Below are 27,228 nucleotides of genomic sequence, written 5' to 3' on the forward strand. Positions count from 1 at the left end.
AAATTTGATCAAATATGAATACTTCTGTCACCACGTAATCCGGGACGGAGGGAGCAGTATCACCACATGCGCGGCGGCACTATCATGGGTGCCTGCTTCCCGTCCGTCACGCCGGCCATGTGCCCGCCTTTCTTGGACCCCGGAAAGAAAAGAAAAAAAATCCCTAGCGATCATCACCCCTCCCAACTACCAGTATGCTACGACTGCTATGCTATGCTGCACACCGAGGTTTGTTGGGACACCGTGATTGATGATGACCTTTTTTTTTTTTGCTGTAAACTTCAAGAAAAACTAACGCGTCTCGAGAGATTTTATCGAGTTTCCGCAGAGGCTTGATCGGCTACGAGGCGCAGGTTGTTGGTCCGGGAATTAATTCATTTTGTCCCCGTTCCCGTGGACGTCGGTACTGCTACTAGTAGTCTAATCCATAATGCACGGTAGACCACTGGTGGAGCTTTGGAAACATCCATTCACCGGCGTCCGTGATCCTAGGGCACCTGTTCTTAGATGTCCTTATTAGATTTTTTTATATAGCTTTGTAAAGTAGGCCTAGTTTAAATCAAGGCATAAAGTGTTAGGGTGTCACGTCGGGTATCACATAGAGTATCGTATGTGATGTTTGGATACTAATAAAAAATAAATTACAGAATCCGTTAGTAATCTGCGAGACGAATATATTAAACCTAACTAATATGTCATTAGCACATGTGTATTGTAGCCGTTGGATATAATATGGGCTTGGCCCATATAAGATTTAATAAATCAAATAAAACTCTATGGTACGTAACATTAAACGTTGTATGGTTTAATACCATACGAGATTTTGACTGAACATTGACTTAGCTTATATGGTTGAAAATTATTCATCTAAATTGAGAAGCTAAGAAAAGGACAAAGACGTGCCACACGCACGCGCCGCCGCCGGCCGGGCTGGGCCGAGGCCGTGACGAGGCGGGCGGGCGTGGCAAGTCTTTTGCCACTTAATCCACATAATCACGGGAGTTACTCCCTTTGATGGTGGAGGCGAACTGATTGCGTCAGTTACCGTCCTTTCCACGGGATTCTTCGTTGCCTCTCTTCCTTCCCGTCGCACCCATATATCTGAGTCCTCCGCCAGTCCAGATCTAGATCTTCCACAACCACTCCTGAGAGAAACCACATCTCAGCAGCCTTCTGGCTTCTCCGTCCCGTACCTCTGCGCGCACGGAGCAATGGGAGAGCAGGTGCCTCCGGAACCCTCGCCCGCTTGAGAACCTTGCACAGGGTGTGCGGCGATTAGGTTTTTGGAGAACGATCCGCGACTGCTCGTCCACGTACGTCTTCTTCCTGGCGGTGATTGCTCTCGGAACCTGTCTTCTTCCCGGTGACTGCCTGCGAAACAGTAATGCGTCTTCTTCCTGGTGATCCATTCGTGGGATTGCACTGCGAACATCGTCATACATCGACTGTGTTCCCCGACTTTGAGCAACGCATTATGTCGATTACTGCGAATGGAGCCTCTGATGCCCTCGGCATGGGACCCTCCGCTGGGTACAGTCTAATCTTTCTGATTACTGTAATCTGCGCTTTTACTGTATTTATCTGTATGGCATCTGTGTATGCTGTAGCGTTCGTTAAAGATATACATATGCACATATATGTCGTCACGAACCTGCTGATGTTATTTTTCTGGATTAAACTGATAATGAAAATGCCTAAATCTCTAACAGTGGCACCACATTATCAAATCATGACCTAATTAGGCTTAAAAGATTCGTCTCGTAAATTAGTCGTAAACTATGCAATTAGTTATTTTTTAGTCTATATTTAATACTCCATACATGTGTCTAAACATTCGATGGGATATAGAGGAACTATAAAAGGTCTTAGTCAAAAGCAGCCCTGTTCGTCGTGGTTTTGTCGCGCGTAGGAAAAAGAATGAAACCGAGTCGTCCATCGCCCTGTTCGCTGATTGGTTTCTGGACTGGTTTGGACTGGCTGATGCTGGTTTATTGTGAGAGAAAAACACTGTTGGCTGGCTGATTTGAACTGGCTAAAACCAACAAACGAATAGGCCGCATAATTGTGAATTATGGAGATCTGCAGCAGCGCTGTGCGATAGTAGGGTTCTAACGACCCTTTGCTAGTCGACACGCTTATTAGGAGCCAAGCAATGCTCTGTCGGCCCAGGTGTTACCGCCTGAGCTGAGACCATTGGTCATCCATCCTACTGCCATGTTTTGCTTTTCTCTGCTTCATCACCGGCCCGTAGGATTCAAGGTTCAGCGATCCTATACGTGCTACCCTACAGGACGATGCGTGCACATTCCTAAATCTGGAGATACATCGTACTCGTGACAGCCTTCTCCGAACCGAAGCTGCGACTGACGTGGAGGCTGAAAGCACCAAGCACCGTGCTGTCCAGTCGAGCCATCACTGGCTAACTATTCATCATGTATCCAGCGTAACTAGCGTTGATAAACATATACGGTGCTATTCAGAAAAACACAACTGTGGTGTAAAAACGCAAGCTAGCTAGCTCCATTTTTTGACAATGTAAAGAGAAACATTCTGGCCCGTTCGGCCGGTAAAATTTTGGCTGAAACTGGCTGAAAAATATTGTTCTAACTGAATTATTGTGAGAGAAAAACACTGTTCCGACTGAAAAAAAAAGCCAACAGGGCCGGTGGCTGTTAGGACACGTAGTACGTGCTACCACTGTGTACTGATATTGACCTCACCTTCGATCTTAGGTGAGCAGAGATTACGGCTCGGTGAGCAGAGACTACGGTTGTGTTTGTTCGGGCTTATCAGCTAGAATCAATTATATTGTTCAGCTGTGCAACAGTATTTTTTTTCACTATAAATCAGCCGCAATCGCAATATATCGTGTCGAACAGCCTTTACAAATCGAGGCGAAGTCTATGGGCGCAGTAGGTAGGTTGATGCGTGCTGCTCACCAAATTCATGCGTACGGAGAGAGATTAGAGGCTTGCCGCAAGAAGGGCTAGTGTGTTGAAATCCTTTTTTGGTAAGGGTATGTTTAGTTCCCACCCCAAAATCTAAAAAAGTGCTATAGTATAAATCACATCGAATCTTGCGATACATGCACAAAGCATTAAATATAGACGAAAAAAAACTAATTGTACAGTTTGGTTGGAAATTGCGAGACGAACGTTTTAAGCCTAATTAATCCACGAATGAACACTATTTGCCAAATAAAACGAAAGTGCTACAGTAACCCAAGTTCCAAAATTTGGGCAAGTAAACACGCGCTAAGGCGAAATATGAGAGGTAGCTGGCGTTCCCTACAAGAAAAGGCACACGTAGCGTAGGACAAGCTAATTAACTGCGTATCCTAGTGCTGATTAAGCGTGCCACCTTTGCTTGCTCTCAACTCAATGGAGTGGTACCTTTTGTACTCTTTATTACCAGGAGTACATGAAATGAAAGACAGCTTAACTAATTTTATGCCCATCTATTAATGAAGTCCACCGCAAAACGTAATTACTCTTGGTATGAGGCCCGCTTTAGATTGAAGCTGCAAAAATTTAGACAGCTAAATCAGTTGCTAAACTTTAGTTCAATTTAGCAACCTTTTGATGACTAATTGGCTAAATGTCCTTTAGTCCCATTTAATCATAGTATTTAGGTAAAAGGTGACTAAATAGAACTAAAATAGCCAGTTAAACTTTAGCAGACCCATCTAAACACCCCTTAGTCCAGTGTGTCTGTAACATTGGCGCCTGGATGATCTCCCTAGCTTTTTGTGCTTGTATGTATGGTTGTGCATTTACATATCACTTCCGAATTTGTACCAAGAATACAGAAATAATCTAGCAAAAATAACCTTTTAAAACGAACCCTTTGCAGGAAGGCAAACCTACGTGGGCATCCAAGTAGAGGCGGACATGTTACCCCGTTTTGCTACACGTCAGACGGGTAGTAATAAAAATTCGAATTGAATGCGTTCATGAACCAGGAGAGGAAGCACTAGAATGCGTGTACGTGCGCTCGGCCTCTTCACCACCACGCAGTGAAAAATAGCACGGCGGATTGAAGGCTTCGCTGCCACGGCTCGTGACCCTCGGTCGCGAGAGATGAATGACGCGGAATTCATAGCCCGCCCGGGCCCGGACGATGCACACCCACGCCACTCGCCACGCTGCTCAGCCAGAACAGGACAACGGAGAAAGATCGCCGCGCATCTGGAGTTCTGGTCTTCTGGACCGTCTGCCTCCGCGCGGTGGCATGGGGCAGAGTCGTGCGCCGCGCCGCCGCGGGCGTTGGGCACTGGGGCACCACCACGGATGGCTGCAGGCGTGTAGTAGCTTTGGAAGAAGCGTGCGCGTGCGTGGACGGTGTCCGCGCGGGCGATCAGGACATGCACCCGCTACTCGAAAGAAGGACGGGTCAACCCCACGAGCGTGCCCTACGCACCCCGTCGCGGACGTGCACCAGCCCCTCCTCACTGCTTGCCGGCCGGCCGGGGCGCGCCGGGCTCACGCCTCAGCCGGGCGGATGGGCCGTTTCTTTCGGTCGCGCTGCACACTCGGCGCGCGTGTCAGCGTGTGGCAGGGACCGCACGGCGGTCTTTGGCCAAATCGGCGTTGAGGGCCAGTGGACGCAAAGTATCATTAGTATTTGTCATGCTAGCGCCGCCGATCATGCTAGTTCCTGCGGACAGAGCTGTCGCCGTCGCTGCTTATAGCACGTCGCACGGTAGCAGAGCGTCGCCGTCGTCTTCGTCTGTTCCGGCCGGGCAGCCGGTGTCGCCTTGTGATTTCCAAACATACTGCTATGCTACCGAGTACCAGCTGCCGGGGGAAGCAGTAATAATAGTACTTGCAAAATAGGAGGATATTACACGGTTGGGTCGGGTAAAAACGAGGAAATGCAGGATCATTCCGGTTGCATGTCGGTCGGTCACCTAATGTGGTGTTAAGTCGCTGACCGGTAGGCAATTGCTTTCTGATCATCAAATCCACGGAATATATTTTGTTTGTCTTCTTTCATACACACACAAGAGCAAGAAACGTCCCTGCCCTAAAACTCGCAATGATTTGAGAGCTATGGCCAGAGCTCACGGAACTCTTTTATTGTGTACTCCGTAGTTTTTACCTTCACGAAGGGTGGATTAGTTTTGTTACATGTGCTAGTCGTTTGGAGTAATCGTAGACTGATGGTGCCTCTTCTTAAGAGCATGAAACCGGGACTAGTTTTTCATTATCCTATTCTATAAAAAAAGAGCTTGTTTTCATAATCATTAGATCCAGAATAGTCAACATTTGAAACTATCTGCCTGTTCGCTGGTTGGTTTCAGCCAGAGTTTATCAGCCAGCCAATAGTGTTTCTCTCTCACAACAAATCAGCACTAGCCGGGCTTATCAGCCTAAAAACCAACCAGCGAACAGGCTGTATAACCACTGGTAGTACTCAATAAAGAAATTTGATGCCACAAGAAATAATGATAGATTTATCATAAAAAGAACACGCTGGAGTTTTCCTATTCTGGCCCCGTTCGTTTGGAGGAATCTGGATGAATCTAGAGGAATTTGTGAGAGAAAAACACTGTTTCGGATGAAAAAAGAAACGGATCAAGCCGGGTTTAAGGACACACGAACGGGGCCTTTTTTTTTCAGGAGACCTTTTGCAACTCACAGGTCTCCAAATTAAGAAGATCACCAGGAATGACTTTCGAGACAAGTCCACACCTATCATCTTTATGTCCAATCTAATATGTATAAAACTATAAATAAAGATATATGAGCAATGACTGCAAAAAATGACCAGAAAAAGCACTCTGTCTGTCAAAACTACTGTCTGTCAAAATCTACCAAATGTTCATGTTAAGAGATGGTATTGGCACTTAAACATAATATTCACTTGTGCGTTGATAATCTCTGTACATTAGTTTAGAAAAACAATACAAGAAAGCCATTTATCTGTCACTTAAGCTTTCCTCTCCAAAATTTCAGGTGTGCTGCCGTCAAAATTTGGATAGATCATAGATGTCACATTTCCTAAGTATTAGCATAGGTCGCATAAAAAAAACTGTTTAGCAAAGCCTACACACATTTCCATTTGAACTACATTCGGTAGTACTTTATGTGCTATATGAGCATGTAAAGGTAAGCTGGTAAGTAGATTCCTCATGCTAACTTAAGGGCAGGGGACCTGGATGTCCGTCTCGTTGTTCTATCAGGCAAGGACTTCCGTCTCTGTTCAGCACAGGAAAGGTATTCGTCAATTGGAGGAAGACTCGGTTCTCCCTTCCCATCTTTTGGAACCTGCCCCCTTATTAACTATAATAAAAAAATACAAAATGACAAGGTGAAACGCTAATCATAGAAAGCATCAAAAGAAAAGGAACTTTTGCAGACCAATTTCCAAACCTTTGACGCCCAGTGTCTTTCAGCTTGTTGGCACACATCCCTGATATCTCTTCCTGACATCCTGCAGTCAATGTTCAGAACTAGTCACAACTCAACAACTGCATACTGCATACAGACCAGTTGTCTCAAATGATTATTGAACAGTGGAGTAGCCGACTGAATTCAGAAAAGTGCATCGATTCCCAATTTCCCATAAATCAAGTTGATAGTACTGTTACTCGGAATTACAGGATGGTCAGAACATCAAATCATATGCATAAGATATTCTCTACTCCATAACATTATTTTGAGTAGTCGTCCATAATATAGTTCCCATGGTTAAATCGTTAAATGGCTAAGAACATAAAAGGTAAAAAATAATAATGAAACAAGACATAACTATTGCACTGATCTATCGAAAATTATACAAACATCTGAATTTGACATCCAAGTTGTCAACAAATCCCCATTTTCTTTTGACTGTCGCTTAATTAGATCTTTCGTAACACATAATTTCACCAGTTAAACAAGACTGGGAAAACTTCATAACCAGATGTACTGTTAATTTAGAAATTGACTAACTACCAGATGTGAAGGTTGAATTCAAGAGATTAGGCTTGGAATTCCATACTGGCTGAACACAAGCCAGAAGTAGCTGGAAACTAGTACTGGTTTTCTGGACATCTCTAACTCTAATCACAGGTTGCACCAGATATGGCGCCACACTGTATATATGCATCCTCACCAGCTAACCAAGAATATGGGTAGAGACGAATCTGTAAAACTGTAATCAACCATCAAGACTTTTATGTGTCCATTCAATTTTATGGTATATAGGCTTGCAAATGCAACATAAACATGTTAAATCTTGTGTTCAAATTGTAGTTCTTACTCTTGAGTGGCCGATGAAAATTGAACCAATTCTGATCTAGTCAAGTGCTTGGCATACTGTGCAGCTATTTCCACACGAGTTTGCTGATCCGGTAAGCGAAAGCAGATGATTGCATCAAAACGGCTGCAATGGTGCACCAGAAAAAGAAATAAGTTAGAGGTACCTTTTTACAAGAATAATATGTACGGGAGATATGAACGAATTGGTCAGAACTCAAATTTTAGAAATGCCACAAGGTTAGGCGGCTTAGTTCAATGTTGAACTATTGGTTCACTAGCAGCTTAAACGTTGAGATCTATGCCTCTTAGGAAATATGCAAACAGGAAAAAAATAAACAACAAGAGAACAATAATCAGCTGACCATGCCAAAACTATTTGGGACTGCTTGCAAGGAAAGAAAGGGCACACCAATAGAAAACTGCACCTGATGAGAGCAGGATCAAGGTCCTCCTTTCTATTTGTTGCAGCAATGACTACCACCCGTCTATCCTGCTCAAATCCATCGATCTACAAAGCATACATATTTAGTATCATAGAAAGATGTTCTGTATGGAACTAACAACAGTAAGCATTATGTTAAGAGACCAAGTGCACGTATGCCGACAGCAGTAACCATCATTGCAGACCATGTTCAGTTGTATGTTAGGAAACTGCGGGGTATCAAATTTAACACGCAGCATTTTTTTTAGATTAAGGAATATGAAATATTCCGGTCTCCACATTCACCGGTGAATGAGGATAGCCGTATGCAACACATTAGCAAAGAACAGTGATATTTCTGTCCAGTGGAACGTTATACAGAGACACTTTAATGGATGCTGATGTGCCATAGATGGAAAAGGTGCCCCCTAAAATGGACAAAATGACTTCCGGAGGGAAGGCAACTAACAAGCGCTGTGACTTTATTGGATTATTCTTCACCAAGAGAACTAATTTTATTTTTGATTTCTTCTTGACCAATGACTACACAATGTGCAAATCAGGAGGTAGTAATAAGCAAAGGTTATTTTCCCCTACAAGGAAAATAAACAAGGACCCTACCTGTCGCAGAATTACTGACAAGATTCTTCGTGTAGCTTCATGCATTTCGCTGTCTCGAGCGATAGCAAAAGAATCCACCTATAACAGTGCGCACGCACGCACGCACACATACACACACGATGTTCAATACATTTTGCAATGGCTTGAGTGTGTATGCTACAAAGATTACGATATATACCTCATCTAGGAATATAATACCTCCTTCAGGAAGATCATTTGCAAGTGAAAAAACAGATCCCAATAGACGCTCGCTTTCACCATAATATTTTGACATAATAACCTCAAGTGGCACATATAGTAGTGGAACTCCCTAATATAAGAAATGAGCAAATAACAAATTAATTCTACTAAAAAGATAATTGGCATCAGCTATAAATTTGCAGAAAAGAAAACAAAGGTTAACAGAATAAAATATTCATCATATTCAAGAAATGCCTATCCAAACATTACTTTGGGACAATACAAAAACTATAATACTTACTGCTTGTTTGGCAATAACTCGAGCTGAAGATGTCTTGCCTGTCCCTAAAATAATGAGCGATAGATGGTAAGTGTGTGAACACAGCAACCTGAGAGTGCAAGCAATCAGGCTAGTGGTGCATAAAAAGGAACGTGTGGGTTTTCCAGCATCAGGTCTTGCTTGCAAGGTGCTCTTGTGGTTTCTTCGTATAAATATTCAGTGGGTTATCAACAAAACATGTAAGCTTTATTTATTGAGAAATAAACTCAATGAAGCTATCTTCTACTGCAGCTCTCAGCACAGTAAACAAGATAACCGCCAGAACCTGCTTTTAGGCATTAATCAAGGTGCGATTCAGGCAACTCACCAGGTGGGCCCTCAAAAAGAACAGCTCGAGGTCTATTTGTCTCAAATTTGCAGCGCGTACCACGAGCAATGTCATCATACACTTCAGGACTCTGTAAAGCTAAGAGTATGGTATCTTCTATTTCCCTATATTAGGAGAAGAAACACTTTTCAAGCTTAAAGACAACGATTTCAGAATGGAGTACACAAAATCATTTGTCTAGTAAGTAATAAGGCTAATAGGAATCCATGACAGGAAGCCAAAATATAACAACAATGAATTTGGGGGTTCATCTCTAAAAGTCAGCAAAAAAAGAATATCTGTAAATAAAATGTTCCTTCTGATTAGACACAGATGTATATACATATTTCGTTGGATAATATTTGAACTTTACTGTTTTGAGTTATTGGAAATTTGTCAGTTATCCTAATTCATGGTAGATTAAGAAGCTGGTAAAAAAAAAGGAAAGGAATAGCAAACTGGTGGCACATACCTTTTCTGAGGTTCATATCCTGCAAGGTTCTCCCAGATTACAGTGCCATCCATTGGAACACTTGATGTTTCATCAAATCCATAGACTCTAACACCCATAGCCTCTAAATCAGATACAATTTTCTCCAAAGAGGGTACATGCTTAGATCTCTGACCATTTCCTTTTCTTGGTGTGTTTTTCCCTGATGACCCCTTAACATTTTTTTTCACCGGCTATTTTTAAAGCACTGATCAAAGCCTCAAGTTCTTTCAAACTGAAACTCCCACGCTTGATGAATTCAATTTCCTGAAAAAAAGGATCATGATATAAAGAGAAATAACAGAATAAACTTCTTTCAAAAGTCGTCAAAGAAGGGTCGAAAATAACTAACAGAATAATCTGATCCGATGAGTGGCTCAAATATCAGAACACAGAGACCATCTTCATTGTCATCCCCGGTGCTAGTCTTCTTGGGAGGGTTCAGTGTGATTTGACGTGCAGCTGGACTGGAAAAGAAGCACTTGAGTAAATAAAATATATTGGTATACCATATACACCTATAAGACTTGGGAAACCCTATATCTATGCAATGGACCGAAATCGCAAAGGCCATTTGCGGGGAAAATATTCTATTAAAGAAGCTTATAATGCAATTCTCAGAACAACTGGCAATGATTTGCTATTCTACTATCATGAGCAAACATTATCAAGGGGGATAGGAAAGAGAAAAATGCAGGGATTAGGGATTTGTATGGATGGGAGAATTCATCAACAAAAATGAATCACATCATTTAATAGAATCCTCTTCAGTCACCCAATTAACAATGTGCACTATAAATGACATCTCTTATGTCAATAAGACCAAAGGGGCGGGCGTACCCAGTGCAGAGAGCTCCCGCTTTGTGCGGGGTCTGGGGAAGGGTGTCAGTGGCAAGCCTTACCCTCGCCTGTGCAATGCGAGGAGACCGCGACTTGAACCCGGGACCTTCCGGTCACAGGCGGTAAGACTCTACCGCTTGCACCAGGCCCGCCCTTCTCAATAAGACCAAAGGGATGGATATTAAATGATAGGAAGTGCTAGGAAGTGAAATAGAATGAAATAGAGCCACTTTGGGCTTCCCTATGAAATGAGGCATGGAACGGAGCCACTACGAAGAAATTCCGGGAGTTACGAAAGAAGCTTCGGACTCATATTATTCACGGGTTGAGAGCGGGAGTTGAACTCTAGGAGGTCGAATCTCCCCTTGTTCCTCAATAGCTCAGTGGTAGAGTGGTCGGCTGTTAACTGACTGGTAGTAGGTCCGAATCCTACTTGGGGAGATTTGATTCATTCTTTAATGTAAGAATAAACAGAAGGCCTAGAGATGTGGATTATCAGAAGCTGAAAACCAGTATACATAGAGCATATAAATCCACAGGACGATGCATGAAGATTGAAGCTGAAATTCTGTTTGTGATTTGTGCTTGCCATGAATGGCAAAAGGTAATTGCATAATACATTTCTGATGAAAGAGACTTTCTTTCCTAACCTGTCCCAAGCACGCACTAGAACCTCTGAGCAACCACCAAGTTGTTCTGCCTCAAGTCCGATGTGCGTTACAAGATCAACAATAAGGTGTGACACATTGCAAGTAGATGGCATGTTGAATTTAACAACCACCTGGTCAAAAACAAACCAAATCAAAGAAATATAGTCGCTATCATCAAGTGACGATTAAACATGGCTGCTATTGATAGTGATAGCAGAAAAGATAAGCTATGCTTCTAACTTGCTATGGTACTGAACTACTGATAGTCAGATTGCATGTCATTTCTAGAGAACAGCCATGCTGTGCTCTAATAATAACCATGCATAATTTTGAAAGCTTCCTACTTCACAGTATTCGTGTACTGATACTCACACTGAACTCAAATAAGCACACATGTTTCTACATTTGCCGCATAATCATGCCCAATCCTCCTACAATTCTTCTTTGTTCTTTCTACCATATAATGTGTACAGTATACTTAATTTCACGAAAACAGGAGGAAAATTTGGACGATTTTTTAAATGCTAATAAACATATATTGCCAGAAAATTTTGGGGGAAAGAACAACCTTTTGGCCCTTCACTGCAACATCAAACTGCGGGTATGACCCGCGCTGCATCCCTCGGCTCTGGACAAGCTCCAATATCCTCTTCCTCTCTTTGCGGGCCAAATCCTCCCCCTCCGCGGGATCAGCACTCGCTGCTGTGTCGACCGCACCCTGCAAACACAAACCAAGCTCAAATCATGCAAATCTCACTCCCAGAATTGCAAAAAAAAATCGAGCAATAGAGAAGCCAATGAACAAAACCTGCTCATTGCTGTCTGCGTAGGCCACCGGCAACGACGCGAGCGCGGCGGCCGCGCCGATAGCGAGATAGGCGGCAGCGGAGGACGATTTCGAAGCCCCTCGCACCGACTCTACGGGCGTGGCATTGGGGAACCGCAGGCGGCGTGATCCTGGCCCCACGGCGGTGGCGTGAGGCTTCTGGAGAGACGGGGGAGGTGTGGAGAACGAGGAGGTCGAAGCCGCCGATTCAGCGTGCAGCAGCCGGAGGAGGCGGAGCAGCGGGAGTCGGCGGCGGAGCAGCATGGCCATCCTGGGCTCACCGGCTCCGCAACGCCGCCGGAGAAGGGCGGCTCGTGGTGCTGGGCTTCGAGACCGTGCGTGGAACGTGGGTAGCTCGAGGCCGGCACGAAGATGCCGGAAAGTTCGCGGCCAGAGTTTCGCAGCTGGGCTTTCCCCCCCGCCCACGAAAGAACGAACCTGAAGTAATCTAGGGCCTTGTTTAGATGCCATCCAAGTTTTTTCACTCTTTCTTCGTCACATCAATTTTTAGCCGCGTGCATGGAGTATTAAATGTAGATAAAAAAATAACTAATTATACAGTTTAGTTGGAAATCACGAGATGAATCTTTTAAGCCTAGTTGGTCCACGATTAAACAATATTTGCCAAATAAGATGAAAGTGGTACTATTTATCGGGTTCAAAAAATTTGCAAAGTGAACCAGGCCTAGTACGTCATGTGACGTTTACGTGTAGTTATAGTAGACGCTGCGCACTGGGTTTTCTGGGCCGAGCCGAAAGATTTTTTTAGTTAGAGGACAGAAGATATCCTCTGTTGGGCCGCATCTTATATACTCTTATCTTATATACTCTTATAAAACAAAATCTCACTAAAACCACGTCATTCAGAGAGGCCCACAACCATATATTAGTTTTTGGTACACGAACTGAACAGCTTGATTCACTTCGCCTTCCTATGAGCTGCCATAAACCTGGGCACAGATGCAGTTTACGACGAGCACAGCGCCCGCGTCCTACTGCTGACAATGGGTCCTACATCGGTGCAGCCGCCTCGCTTTCGTTTGACGACGATGGCGCTATGCTGGTCGGCCGCTGCCACCAGGCGACTGGAGCCCCCTCCCCTCCGGCCGGATCCAGGAGCCTGCTGCAGCCGGATGCACGCCGTCGGCCGCCCGCCAGGCACGAGCCATCCCCGCCTCCCCACCAGCCGGATGCAGGAGACCCCTATCGCCAGATGCAGGAGTATCGGACGGCTATTCGTCTGATCGAGTAGATATCGGAGAATGGATGATCTTGAGGCCCCGTTTGTTAGGGCCTTTTTCATCGGTTTGGGAGTTGTTTGAAGCTGTTTTCTATTAAATAGGGTAAAGTAAAATAGCTTCACTTGTGAAGTCTCTGAAAATATGCTCTCACAGTGATTTAGGGTGGGATGGAACAAAAAAAAAATGGCTTCTTCCGGCTCCTCCTCCAAGCCCCTAAAAACATACTCTCACAGGGAAGTTATTTTACCAAATGGTTTACCAAAATCGCTTCAGCTCCACCGATAGAACTGTTCGTGGAGCGGAAGAAAAAAAAAAGTCAAACGGGGCCTTAGTATGATATCTGTGTGGCGTCCAAAGGCACTCACGGTCGTAAGAAGGCCGAAGCCCAAGAGGTGCACATTCGTGCAGTGAGTTGTGGCCCAGTATCCTCTTTTCGTTTTCTTTTTTTCCCCTCCTCACAAAAGGAAAAGAAGGTTACCGAAAGAATTTACCTATACAAGCCCGAGGTGGTTTCCCGACAGAACCTCTGTCCACGTCGCTCTAAATGTTCCTGGCCATCGGATCTTCGGTTCGATGGTCCAGATCGTTTGAAGCAGATTCTCGCAAACGACCGATTCTCTTGATTCTGGTTGGCTTCTTCCCCTTATACTCCGCTTCTCCCGTTTCTCGTCCGAATCCGGACAACCGAATATATACTACGGCTTCAACTTCTTCTAGAGTCTTCCCTCCTCCTCTCTCTCTCTCTCTCTCTCTCTCTCTCTCTCTCTCTCTCTCTCTCTCTCTCTCTCTCTCCATCGTTCTCTCCCTCTCCATCCCGACGCGAACACGGCGACGGGCGCGACCGGGGTGCGGCAGCGTCGGGCGCCCTCCTCCTCCTCCGCCGCCGCTCTCCCTCGCCTACCTCTCACCTCCATCTCGCCCTCCCCTTCCTCTCTCTCTCTCTCTCTCTCTCTCTCTCTCTCTCTCCCCTTCCCTCCTGATGCGGCGGAGGGCGCGAGAGCCGGCGGCGGGTGCCAGGCCACGGCGCCCCTGCGGGCGGTGCGCCGGCGCGGGTGGGGCCCCGCGGCACTTCTACCTCTCCCCCATCCTCCTCGATGTCGCCCCACAGTGCCGTGCTTTCTCCTGTGCTCCATGAAACCCTAGGTGCCTTTCTCTTCCTCTCTCTCTCTCCCTCTCTCTTGATCTGTTGAACAATCGCTGTCACATGTCGGCGTCTTCGACGAAACTGTGCTAGGTCATGCGTGCTTACTTCTGATTTTGGATTCTATATGTCGAGGATCTTTTCCTTTTGTATTGATTCAATCTTTGTTTTCGCTATTGATTTTGGTTTCCAACGATCTAATGGGGATGTGCTGTCTATTTTTTTGGGTGTGTGCCAACTAATGTGCCTAGGTGCCTTAGTGATGATGCCGGCTCCCCCTTCCTCCTCTAGAAATTGTCACATTGATAATTGCTACTTTATCCATTTATTCTTTTTTATCCCTATCTTGATTATGTCCAAAGACACCACAGTGCATTGTGGATTGTGGTGGCCGTGTATGCTGATTGGTTTTTGCAAGTTCATTGACAGGGATGTATTGAGAAAAAAATTACACGTTGGTTTCATGGGCGAAACATGTTAGTATTACCATTATATACCTTTGTTACGCCTGGCAAAAAGATTCAAGGCCAACATCGAATTAAATTTCTTTTTAGGCATGGTCCACGTTTTTCCCTACCTGTTACCCATCATGTGTACCATAGGTAAATATAACTGCTCGCTTCATAACTCATTACACCTCAGGTAGTCTTGCTGAGTAAGTTTTAGTTCCCCCTAATCTGTCGCCACTTAATAACTTAATTAGTACATATCAGTTGTTTTTTACAGAGTATCGGTTTGTCTTTATATATGGATGTCCCACTGATAACTTGCTAATACCGTGACCATGTGACCCCTTCTCTGTAGGTATGATGTCCTACAGAGTGTCCTCATGATTTTTGATGACATGTCTACATGGAACTATTAGACACAAATGTCAAGACACTAAGGTGTACCATCTTTGCTTTGCTCGTGCTATTAGTTTTGATGTCAGTTTCAAAGGTAAGATATATTAGTGTCACCATTATATATCTTTTTTATGGCTAGCAAAAAGATTCAGGGTCTTGATGTCAGTTTTAAAGGCAACACATATTAGTGTTAGCATTATATATCTTTTTTATGGCTACCAAAAAAGATTAGTGCCGACATAGAATTAAACTTTCTTTTGGGCTTACTTCATGTTTTCTCCTAGCTGTTACCGACCATGTGTACATAGTTAAACAGAGCTGTTTAACTTCATAACTAATGAAGGTTAGACAGCTCTGCATTCTCTCCTTTGACCTTTGATTTGTATTTTGGCCTTACCAGGAATATTCATATTTGCCTTAACAGGATCTATTGTTTCATATCATATTTGTCTTTTTCTGTAGTACACCGTGTGTCTCTGTCACAGTTGTGCTTATAGATGGTTTTGGTTTTGTTATGAAAATGCATTAACTAGCTAGAATATGAATGGATGGTTACAGTTTCCTAATATTAGATCAATATCAACTAATGAAGATACATTCTATTGCTTTATGGTCTTAAGAGTTCTCTTACCATGAATATGATTATATGAGTGTGAGTTGCTAGCTTATTCTAAATATCTGTGGTCACAGGTTACTTCTGTTGCCATGAAAAATATGTTCCAGCGATGGTTTAAGAATGTCCCTTTGGTTATTTTGTTACAAGGTTGGAGTTTCCGAGCATAAGAGGCCGTTGGCAAACATGCATCAAGGAATTTAGGGGTGCATGGTACATGATCCAGAGCTAAATTTTACAGTTGCATAACTAGGCTATTTGTTCTCTCAATTAGTGCTCAGTCCCACACTTTTTTAGATGTAGCTAACCACACACAGTTACGGCTTTAGTTCTATACCCACATTTTATTTACTTCTGTTTCCTCTCAATTGCAGCTTCAAATAACTTGGAACTCATTACCACTTCAGTTACTGAATCCGTTCTCTCCTCAGTCGTTATATTGTAACCCCTTGCCAAGTTGCCACAAATATTTGTCCAACACTTGCACACATGTTGCTATGTGTGCTTTCTCGAATGTGCACACATGTTACTTTAGTGTGCTGTTAAAGTAGGGATCTCTGTTTTTTTCAGTTAACGATCCTTTCCCGTATTTTAAAATGAGTTTCGGTCTTCTGCCAACAAGCTAAGAAATCCTTTTTTTGGTTACATAAGGTTGTTGTCATTATTCAGATTACTCTATGGGGAATAAGGAGTGCTTTGCCGACTCCAAGACGCAGACGATGCAGCTAGGTGGACATTACATGGTCAACGCCTATTTCTTTCTTTGCTTAATTTTCTGAATGCTGAAATGGATATTTGAGAGTTCAAAACAATTTTCTACATGATGGACCCTGTCAAAATTTCTGCTACCTTTATTTTTTTAGTCGCTTCCGCCTTACCCTCCTCTCTTTAAAATATGATGCTGGATGAAAATAGTGCAGATTAAAAACAGAACTGTGTTAGGATAAACCATAAAACGGTTGCTTCACAGGTTGCCAACTTGCCAGATGCCTCATTTATAATAAGGAATGTTTCTTTTCGGTGCATGGAGCAGATACTGAGTCTAGAAAATTCAGTCTCAATCTCTTTTCTGCATATCTCAGTGCTAGTGTATGTGTTTTTGTTTTTTGAACCAGCCATATTATAACACTGAGATGTCAATAATCTTGCGCTATCAAATTTGGTCTTTGTATACGGGAATCATACTAATTGCATGTTGTTACTGTTACTGAGATCCTAAGTTTTGTATATGCCATGCCACACTATTCATGTCTATGGTCATTCCAGATATAGCAGTCCACATATTTGCCTCTGAAGTTAACTTTAAATATATGTGCTAATACTCTAGAGAGCTTGATAAGCTGCATGCTTGCCACCCAAAGTTTAGCTTATCAATTCCTAATGGTCTTAGTTCACCTTCCTTTTGTCTTCAGGTTCTCAGGTAATATGTGGTTACCTTTTCTCAGGTGGCAGCTGCCAACGTAGGCCTCTCCATGACAAAATTTGTTCATGCCGGTTTTCATTCGAGAATTTGATGATTTCAGAGGAAGATTGTTCATGTTTCTTGATTATTGGTATTTTCGCACCATCTCCTTTATCAGTTCTACCTATTTCACGATACATTCGTAAATTCTAAGTTCTATGCAACTGCTTGCTGTCTAAGATGATGCAACTAAATTGACTAATTGGACAATTTCCGTATACTGTACAATTAAAAAGTGACAAAATGTATCCAGTTAGTCCTTCGCTCTATCGTGTACCTCAAAAAATGCACAAAATGAAATCAAAAGATATTTGTTGTGTCATCATATTTTCCAACGCCAATTCTAATATGGCTCTATTTTGTAGGTTGGGCTCCCTTAATCATCCAGGGGGGACACCTACTCAATCCTCGGCAGGACACCTAGGGTTCAGTTCATCGTTTTGGTATGTTATCCTCTTCCTCTGCCTTCCTTAGATGTTAGTTTAGATTATTTCATAATAATAGATCGAAATGCTGCCTACTTATGTACTCATATATATGTCCTTTCCTTTGTTTTCTGTGTTCAAATAAGGTGTAATATGTGTTCAGATGGCGTGAAGATATTCAGAATCAAATTCCAAATTGTTTTGGATATCTTATTGGATTTCGCAGTTTCCAGTTCCTCTAATTGAAGATGGTATCAAGTTTGAGCTGGTCCAAATATGCTTATTTAACTATCGTGCAGTACATGCTCCTTGCCGCTGCCGACCCACTTATGACTTATCTCGACATATACACTGTATAAATAGTTGTACAACAATACCACTATTGTTTATTTATAGCTCACTGCTTTCCTGCAAATTTGCGTCAATGTGAGCTATAGGATTTTGACCATCTAGAATGAACCATGCTGCCATTAAGGGACCCACTATGCATCGTTGTTCTATTTGTCCTATAAAGTCAAACAGTTGTAAGGCCTTTCTCTTTTATCATGCATTATATTACCTTACAATCATTCCAGTTTATTACATCACACATGCTAGCCATTCCATGCAGGACAGAACCAACATCTACTTGGTTTTTCAGTTGCCATGCATAGCGTTTTTATTACATGATAATTGAATCAATGTTCTGTTGCAAGCGACAACATTTCCAAAAAAATCGTCGGCTACTACAGCACATGTGCTTCAAATTCAGTAGTACAGTTGAAATGTTTAGAGTTTTCATAAATACAGGTCTAATGAGCTCCTGATTTTATTTTCTAGCTTCCTCCTCTATACCGCTCAAGGTTTGTTTAGCTGATCACAGATGTCAGCTGCTACCCTGCTGCCTAAAGGTTAATTTTCTTTATTGTTTTTAATTTACTTCAGTACATGTGTCTTTGGTTCTCCAAATAGGAGGTCTTTCGTTTGCTTCCATACGTCATGATTTCAACTTCCTATTTCTGCTCCCTATCCCAAAATGATGTACAACATAAATGAGTATGAGTTCCCTAGCTGAACTTATTTTCTAACTTATCTCTGTGTTTCGTTTTGCTTCACATAATGTTTGCAAACTATAGGCGACCTGCACATGTTTTGTGGGCATAGTTTCTAAGAAAATATGCTAGATAAGGGGAAGTCAGCTGATGATCGATTCATCAGCAACATTAGTTGTTGCTCTAAATTTACGTACTCCATGTATTTCAGTTGAGTTGTTTGGTTATTAGATAATTGGGGCATCAGAATCCATTGCCTTTGACTTTGATAGATCCTAGAACTCATGGATTAGTTTGTTTACGAATATTTGACACTCCTACAACATGTTGTATAGAATATGTGTGCATGTAGATAGATAACTACCTCAGGAACCTTAGTTAGCTAGGTGGACTGAAAGGGCCACCAAGTTTGATAAACTCTGTTAAGTTTCAACCATCAATCATGGGCTTGGTGCTAATAGAAAATCAAGCAGATCATCCTGCATATATAGCTTTGCCTATAGTAATTATAGATATTGATAGAAGTTATTAGTTTAAAATCCAACTAATGATGATGATAGTGGACTCAATAGTTTATAGTTCGGTTTAGATAATAGTCATAAATGGAACTGCTGCTAGAAAACTGTTGTTGGTGACTGTTGGAAACAATACAGAATCTATTCAAGGATTGGAAACTAAACAGGGAACATAAAATGTTTTCCTTTCATTGGTTGCTGCATCGGCCAAGCTCCAACTGCTTCCAAAGGTCATGCTTCTATTGCACCCGTAAAAATGTATTCTCATTCCCCAAGCCCCTCCCTAGAACCCTCCTCTTCTTTCTTCTATTGTGTTGCTGATTGGCATTGGCCTGTGTTTGCTCCACCAGGTACGCCCACCCTTTCGCTTCCCTTCCTGCTATGCCAAGCCGAGCACCCAGAACCGAGCCTAATCCGTTTGTATTCAGATCTGATCTAATTAGAGCCTATTGTGCCTACTAATCTCACACTTTGTTTCAATTCAGTTGTTATACGTCCTGGTCCCTAGGGATCAAGTGTACATGCAATTCACACTACTGCCTAGGCTTATTTCGTACAGAGAGGGTTATGGTCATGAAGGTGAGCCATTTATTTACTTAGTGTGTCATAGTTCTTCTCAACAGTAGTTTCATCTAAGATCTTACTTTCGGGTGTTGTTAGTTTTTCTATAGCCTCGCAATAGTCCATGCCAACAGCTGCGCATATATATAGTGTGAAGGCGATTTGTTCTTAGTAATTCTATTACATGAAATCTTTCCCAACAAATGCATCTGTATCCCGCTATATGAATCGTTACCTTTGTTTTATGGATACCTGGTTTCAGGCAAAGCTCTTTTGAAGATAAAAACAAGGATATCATACTAATGGAAACAGAGAAAGCCTACGGAGTGGTACTGAATGCTGTGCTCGAATAGGTGGGGATCAACATGAACCTAACCTCTTTTTATGATTCCAATTTCAACCAACCTGCACATATATGGTACTGCTTATAGTGTTTCTAAATCTGAGGTTTGTGCAGGTTAGTTCAACAATACCCTTTGAGTTCAGCGTACATGTGCCTGCTTATTCGACATCCTGGTGAGGTTTTATTCGAGATAATTGTTTATTTAATTGTACCTCGCATTGATGAGGATTCCTGCAAATAATCAGAAAGCTTCAGAAAATTGATGGTTGTAAATGAAATGCCTGTGTTCTTCCACCGATCTTCGAAACCTTGATGAGTTCATCATGGGGAAACGATCTTAATGTTGTCCATTCATCTATCCAGACAGATACAGAACGAAGATTAGTATCAGATTATACGGGTGAAGCCCCAATAGGCTACTGCTTTTCAAGGGCATTATCGATAGGCGTAGGCAAAGAGGGTATCAAGATGTTCATTCGCTTGTGAGGTACTACCGTAGTAGGCATGACCTGTTACTTAGATTATGCGATTTATGAGAGTAACCCATTTCTGATCATGCCTTCAAGCTCCAAGGTCATCAACAAATGATGCTGGCCAAATTACCGAGACCTCTAAAATGCTCTAATGTTTTTTTAATCAATTTATTTTCCCTCTAAACACATTCCACTGTTTGCTATCTAAACACATTCCGCTGTTTGCAATCTAAACACGTGCTCATTATATGCTGATGGTGTGGGTGTGCTGTGTATCACTAAAATTACGCTGAAAGCCTCTTTGCTTATGAAAGGTTGTTCTAGGCATTTGCCAATTCATGTGATGCATTCCTACTTATGAAAGGTTTTGCTAATATACATTGTTGTTAAGCAGTTTCTGTTTCTTTTTTTTTTGGCACTGCAGTGTCGGCTCATATGCGTGTCTGTTTTTTGTTAGGTCTATATTCCCTACATCTGGGGTGCTTCTCATTTGTTTCAAAGATCCAACAGACACTTTTGTTGCTCCTACAAATCGCAGGTTGCTGTTGTTCAGACTGGTGGGCTAAACTCCTACTTTTCTTTCTATTTTCCTCATCTACGTTGCACTTTCCACCTATAGTCATAGTGTTGCTTGCTGAATTTGTAACTTCTGGTTATTAATATGCACGTCCCTTCATCTGTGCCACTTCAATAGGTATGTTTCTCTTGCACACAAACAGAAGGCGTATGCCTGTCCCTTCAGCATTCCATTTCATTTGGTCCTCTGAACCCCCATTCTCTGCTTTTGTTTCGTACCAGAATATGTGCTCCTTACAGTTAACAATGCATAAAAACAACCAAACGCCAACATCTACAGCCCGTTTCGTTGGTCTGGATTTGTATGGGATTAAACTCTAAGGACTCTTTGGATCATGAATCTAGCACATGATAATTGTACATGAATGTGTAACTTTGAAATTAGTTGACACACCTGCATTTGTTACCTTAGGTTCACATAGTGACCACATTTACTTTGCTTTGTTATGAAGCTGTAGTTGGCCCTTAATGAATTGTGAAATATCGATCGGACGATTCATGTTGTCTTTGAGGTTGTATGGAGAGAAGATAAGACAGTTGTAAACATTGCCAAGACATGTTTCCTATTTACAGCACATACACTTACCCGACGCGCGCAAGGGCGCGCGCATTCCACTAGTAGATAGACATTGAGCAGGCCACAGCCTGTCGTGCACAAGACAAGGCAATTCAGTCAATCATTTTCTCATTTTTTTCATTCGTTCTTTGTTTTCAAATTGATATTTAAATGTTCTACAGTCATAACAACATTACAAAATTTTTCATGCAAAATTGACGAGATGCAACTCTCCATCATTAATCAATTCAGCTTTCACCAAAAATAATATTTTCCCATTAACAATACTATCACCGCTCCCACTTCCCTTTAAGGCCAACCAAAATGCTCCACCAGCACCATGCATTGATTTGCCTTCTCCACTTTTATAACAGCTGTGTCAAACTCGGTTTTATGAAATTTTTTCACGCATGTGTTTGTAGGCAGACTTTGGGCTTCGTATGTCTAGGAAGAGTTTGACAGAATAATGTACCTCTTTAGTATTTATCCTTCATACTGTAATTTAGGGCGCGTTTGGACGATGTCCAGAAGATGCCGCACCGAGTCTGTGGCATGCCGAAGGTGCGGCGCAGAAAACGGCCGCCGCAACTACGACATGATTTGGCATCCAAAATGAACTAGACGACCATGGTGAGTCTGCGGCATGCCGCAGCTGGGGCAGCGAAGCAAACACATGCCACAACTGCGGCGCGGAAGGTGTGGCGCGGCACGGCATCCTTTGGTCGCCAACCAAACGCGCCCTTAATCTCTAAATCCCGCGGCAACGCGCGGGGAATTCATCTAGTTTTTTTAATGGACCGAAAACTTTTTTGACAAGGCACGTATATATTTCACTAGATATATGTCCATGTGTTACACGAGGATCATGAATTTAACGTACAAATACATCAACATACGCGAGTTATGGTTTAGATAAACATATTAAGAAGTTTATAAATCTATTTATATAGAAAATATAAAGTTGTCTCCGCCTTTCTCCAACCATACAAAATAGTTCCGCTTCACATCGCTAGCGGCGAGGCGCAATTGTTTGCTAAGTCAGGGGTGTATTTTTTTCGCCCCACGGGTCTCGGGTTTGGGACCGGATCGGGTCATGTGCGAGAGCGCGTTTCAGAGCAAGTTCAATAAAACTTGTCTATAAGCCAAGCCAAGTCATCAATGGACAAGTTTAGAGTCTTGCACATATAACAATTAGTCTCTTTCTATAGTCTGAATATTGTTTTTTATTCAATATACAAGGATAGGAAGGGAAGAGTTAGGGTGTGTTTAGATCCAAAAAATTTTGTATTTTGGCTCACTGTAGTATTTCGTTTGTATTTGGTAATTAGTGTCTAATTATGGACTAATTAGGTTCAAAAGTTTCGTCTCGCGATTTCTCGACCAACTGTGTAATTAGTTTTTTTTTCGTCTACATTTAGTACTCCATGCATGTGCCGTAAGATTTGATGTGACAGTTACTATGCAAAATTTTTTGGCAACTGAACGGGGCCTTAACCTCTGCGTAGAGAAAGCGTCTTGGCATGCGTGACGAGCTGATCGACGAAACCAGCGCCAAGCATAGCTTTCTCTCTCCTTTTTTGCGAGCATAGGGCTGACATGGCAGTCGAATTAGACTGTTATTGTACCTGCTCTTATTATTTTTACAGTGGCGTTGGACCCAAACCTGGCGGTCCACGAGTCCTCGTGCAGGCCACGCGAGATCGAGTTCGAGTTCAGTTGCAGCAACAGGCCATTGTCCGCATCGAGCGGTGACCTCAGCCTCCTCGGCACCGCGCGCCAAGCACCGCCGCTGACTTGTATTTTTTTCAATTTCATTTGATTTGGTTTGATATTTTGTTTTTTTTCCCGATTGGATTTGGAACGATTTGATTTGATATCCGATTCTGATTTGGAGGAGTGAGGCAAAAAAATCTGGGGGCGAGCTGAGCAGGGTGGGGGCAGTACCACGATACCCTGCGTATTTGACTTATATTTTTCCCCGATTTTATTTGATTTGGTTCCATATTTTCTTTTTTCCAATTCGGATTTAGAATGATTTGGTATCCGATTCTGATTTGAGGAGCGAGTCAAAAAAAGGCAGGGATGGGCTGAGCAGAGCGGGACGGTACGAAGATACCTCTGCATATTTTTTAGGATTTTTATTTATATATACATAGAACAATTTGATTTGATTTGAAATCCAATTTTGATTTGGAGGAGCGAGTCAAATAAAAAACCAGGGACGAGCTGAGTAGAGCGGGGCGGTACGATGATAGATAGAAGATAGATAGATTAAGAGTAGTAGTTCGAAATCAACTTCGCGACACGAACGCAATTGCAGCGGACGGAAGTCGTCGAGTCAGCACAGGCACAGCGCCCCAAATATTGCAACCTGCTAGTTACTGAGTCCACAGTTTATTCACGAGCGTACATGGCGAGAAATTTGCCTCGCTGGACTCAATCTGTGTATATGCTGCTCCCTCCCTCTACGGCTCTACATTTCCTGGTTTATTAGTTTGATGAATCTCTACTGATTTTTTGTGTAATAAAGAATCAAAAGCTCTTTTGGTAGTGCTAGGCTGGTAGCTGTAATGATTTGCGTCATCAGTTGAAAGCTCTGTATTCCGAGCATCAAGAAGACACCAGCTGCTTGAAGTTGATGGGCGCGGCGAACCCCATCTGCGGCGGCGCGGAGAAGATAGCCACGGCGCCCTTCTTGGATGTGGCCTGCGTGCCGTGCACCCCGTCCCAGAACAGGTACTCGCCGCGGTGGGAGCAGTAGGTGGCGTTGGGCGTGCACCCGGTCTGCGCGTTGAGCCGCCCGCCGCCGCAGCACGCGCTGGCCACCTCCCTGAACCCGGCGGCGCCCGGGTGCGCCGTGAAGTAGGAGACCACGCTGTAGGAGCTCCCCACGGAGTAGCGCGCCCCCGGCAGCGCGCCCGAGGCCGTGAGGTTGGCCAGCGCCGCCCTGAACGCGTCGTTGAAGCCCCTCGCCAGCGCGTTGGCGCCGTCGACGCACCTGGACGCGCCGTCGGGGGAGGTGGCCCGCACCGACGGCACGCACCCGAGCGGCGGCACGTCCACGATCCCGAACCGCCGCGCCCCGAGGTCGTGGAGCGCCCGCACGTGCCGCGTGTAGTTGGACAGCAGGTCCGCGTACAGGGACGGCACCTCGCTCGCCGTCCCGTTCCGCTGCAGGAACGCGAACATGTCGTTGCCGCCGTCGCTGATGAGGAAGAGGGACTTGGACAGCAGCTCGTCCACGGACGACGAGCCCTGCCCGCCGCTGTGCGCCACCATCTTGGACTTGGTGGCCGCGAAGTACTCGATTTGCTTCGTCAACGTGATGGTGTTCCCCTGGTCCGTCGACATACGTGTACGTTACAAACGATCAAGATGAGTAATGACCGAATGATCAAGAACGACTCACGACCAAATCTGGTGTACTGCTACTTACCGTGGTGTCGAGGATGCCGGACCTTCCGGACGCGTAGTTGACGCCGCGGAGGCCTCTCAAGATCTGACGGCTCGTTCTCGGCGTCAGGGACAGGTAAGCCGGCGGGCTCCTCTTGAAACCCAACAGTTTCGCTGAATTTTTGTTTGCAAATCTGTCAGTTTCATGCATGGTTGCAAAGAAAACAATGGCAGCCAGTTCGTGTGAAATTAACGTGCATTCACTGACCGACGAAGTCGGCGACGTTGTAGCCGTTGCTGAACCGTCCGGTGGGCCGAGAGTGCGGGAAGTCGATGCCGTAGGGGAGCTCCAGCGCGGAGTTCCCCGGCAGGTACTGGTTGTTGCCCACGTCCACGGTCGAGTCGCCGAACACGTACAACGCGGGCACCAGGTGCACCTCCTCTGCCCGGCCGGCCGCGGCCGTCGCCGGCGAGGCAGCCAGGCTGACGCAGACGAGGAGCGCCAGTAGCACCATGATCAGAGACTTATAATAACTGACAATGCTCACCCCAATCATGGCGCCTGCAGCTAAATGAGCATCTAGGTACTAATTATATGAATCTATATATCTGTATGTGCCGTGATAAGATGAATTGCAGTACAAGGTAGTTGGTGAGCTGCCGGGCCGGGAATATGTGCTTGGAATGGCTGTGGGGCAAACTCCCTGTTGCTGCTGGGGCGAAGGCCATGCTCCTAGCTTTTTATGCAGAGGAAGCAACGTTGCGCACGCATATGCACGGTTATGGCCCTGCATATGCCGTGGACAACAAGCGATCGATCGTTGAATAAAAATGCTAGCGAGCCAGAGCCATGCATCATCTGATCTTCTGTTTTGCACCAAGGCCCCGTTTAGTTGCCGGCCGAATTGGCGCCGCCGGAAACTTGTGGAATTGTAGCGCACTGTAGCATTTTCGTTTGTATTTGGTAATAATTGTCCAATCGTTGACTAATTAGACTCAAAACGTTCGTCTCGTAAAGTACAACCAAACTGTGCAATTAGTTTTTGATTTTGTCAACATTTAGTACTCCATGCATGTACCGCAAGTTTAATGTGACGGGAAATCTTCTTTTTACATAGTGCCAAAGTTTAGATTTTAGGTAACTAAACAAGGGCCAACTGCTCTTCTCCTCTGAATAGAGTTCTATCGCAGCCGAGATGATAGCACAAACTTCAATTTTTTCTATGGATGGACGGGCTATGGCCCACTGAGATGTCAGTGAGAGAAGGAGTGTCTGTCAGAATGTGGGGCGATATTTTTTATTTTGATTGGGCAGTCGAGATATTGGCGCGTCGGATGGCGCAGGGCGTCGAGCTTATGATGTCCACAGAAACAATGGGGGAGGGCTGCGGAATTTAGGAGTATCTTGTCTAACAAGCAAAAATAATTTTTTTTCTATAACTCCGCCTATGGTGGGGCGTCTTTGGTGTCCCAGCATAGCAGGTCCCAAACCCTGGTAAAGGAGGAGGGTTGTGTTAGGCGTGGCGAGCCAATGTAAAAACTTAGCCACTTAAATGGAGATGAAACCCGAAAGAAAATCGTTGGGGCGTAACCCTCTTAGCGACGCGCCATATCGGAACCCGGGTATGGTGTTAAATGGGCAAGGGCCGGGTCGTCACCCCCGTGACGCGCCGTGTCGTGATCTGGTGAAGGGTCGAGATGGCGACTAGAGGGGGGGTGAATAGTCTTTTCTAAAATTAATCGCGTCGGCTAACCGATATAATTGCGGAATTAAAACTATCGGTCTAGCCAAGACTATACCCCTCAATGTATGTTCACTAGCACCTTGCAAAGATAACAATTATGCAACAAAGGTGCCGGGCTAGCTAGAGCTCTCCTAATCAATTCTAGGTGCAAGGTCACACAAACCTATGCCACTAGTACTTTATGCAATGAGGGAGCTCCTACACATGCTAGTAAGCAAAAGCACAAAGCTAACTAAGCTCACTAGCAATGCTCAATAACAAGGCAACTAATGCCTAATTAGAGAGCGCAAATACTTAGCTACACAAACTAAGCAATGTGACTAACAAGGTTACTAAAACCAAATTAGCCACGCAAGGGAGCTACTTCTATGCTACACAAGCTAGAAGGT

General features: G+C 43.9%; 1 protein-coding gene, 1 long non-coding RNA gene, 1 other non-coding gene and 1 pseudogene across 3 annotated transcripts; 2 read left to right on the forward strand and 2 right to left on the reverse strand.

The window, feature by feature from the left end:
- Positions 1–5,813: 5,813 nt before the first annotated feature.
- LOC136464409 (uncharacterized) lies at positions 5,814–12,327 on the reverse strand (annotated as a pseudogene).
- On the forward strand, positions 10,813–10,884 carry TRNAN-GUU (transfer RNA asparagine (anticodon GUU)). Its single transcript has one exon. It is a non-coding gene; the product is annotated as a tRNA-Asn (tRNA).
- Positions 12,328–17,610: 5,283 nt separating the features above from the next.
- LOC136464410 (uncharacterized) lies at positions 17,611–20,585 on the forward strand. The gene is made up of 8 exons (XR_010761184.1): positions 17,611–17,664; positions 17,793–17,897; positions 18,466–18,536; positions 19,331–19,422; positions 19,678–19,771; positions 20,016–20,106; positions 20,211–20,269; positions 20,460–20,585. It is a non-coding gene; the product is annotated as an uncharacterized lncRNA (long non-coding RNA).
- A 3,454-nt stretch (positions 20,586–24,039) lies between these two features.
- LOC136464411 (GDSL esterase/lipase At2g04570-like) lies at positions 24,040–25,789 on the reverse strand. The gene is made up of 3 exons (XM_066463361.1): positions 25,363–25,789; positions 25,138–25,268; positions 24,040–25,037 (listed from the first exon to the last, which is right to left on the reverse strand). The coding sequence occupies exons 1-3, from the start codon at positions 25,649–25,651 to the stop codon at positions 24,312–24,314; spliced, it is 1,146 nt and encodes a 381-aa protein (XP_066319458.1). The 5' UTR covers positions 25,652–25,789; the 3' UTR covers positions 24,040–24,311.
- Positions 25,790–27,228: the final 1,439 nt, after the last annotated feature.

Source organism: Miscanthus floridulus, chromosome 7, assembly GCF_019320115.1.
Source record: "Miscanthus floridulus cultivar M001 chromosome 7, ASM1932011v1, whole genome shotgun sequence".
NCBI classification, from domain to species: domain Eukaryota; kingdom Viridiplantae; phylum Streptophyta; class Magnoliopsida; order Poales; family Poaceae; genus Miscanthus; species Miscanthus floridulus.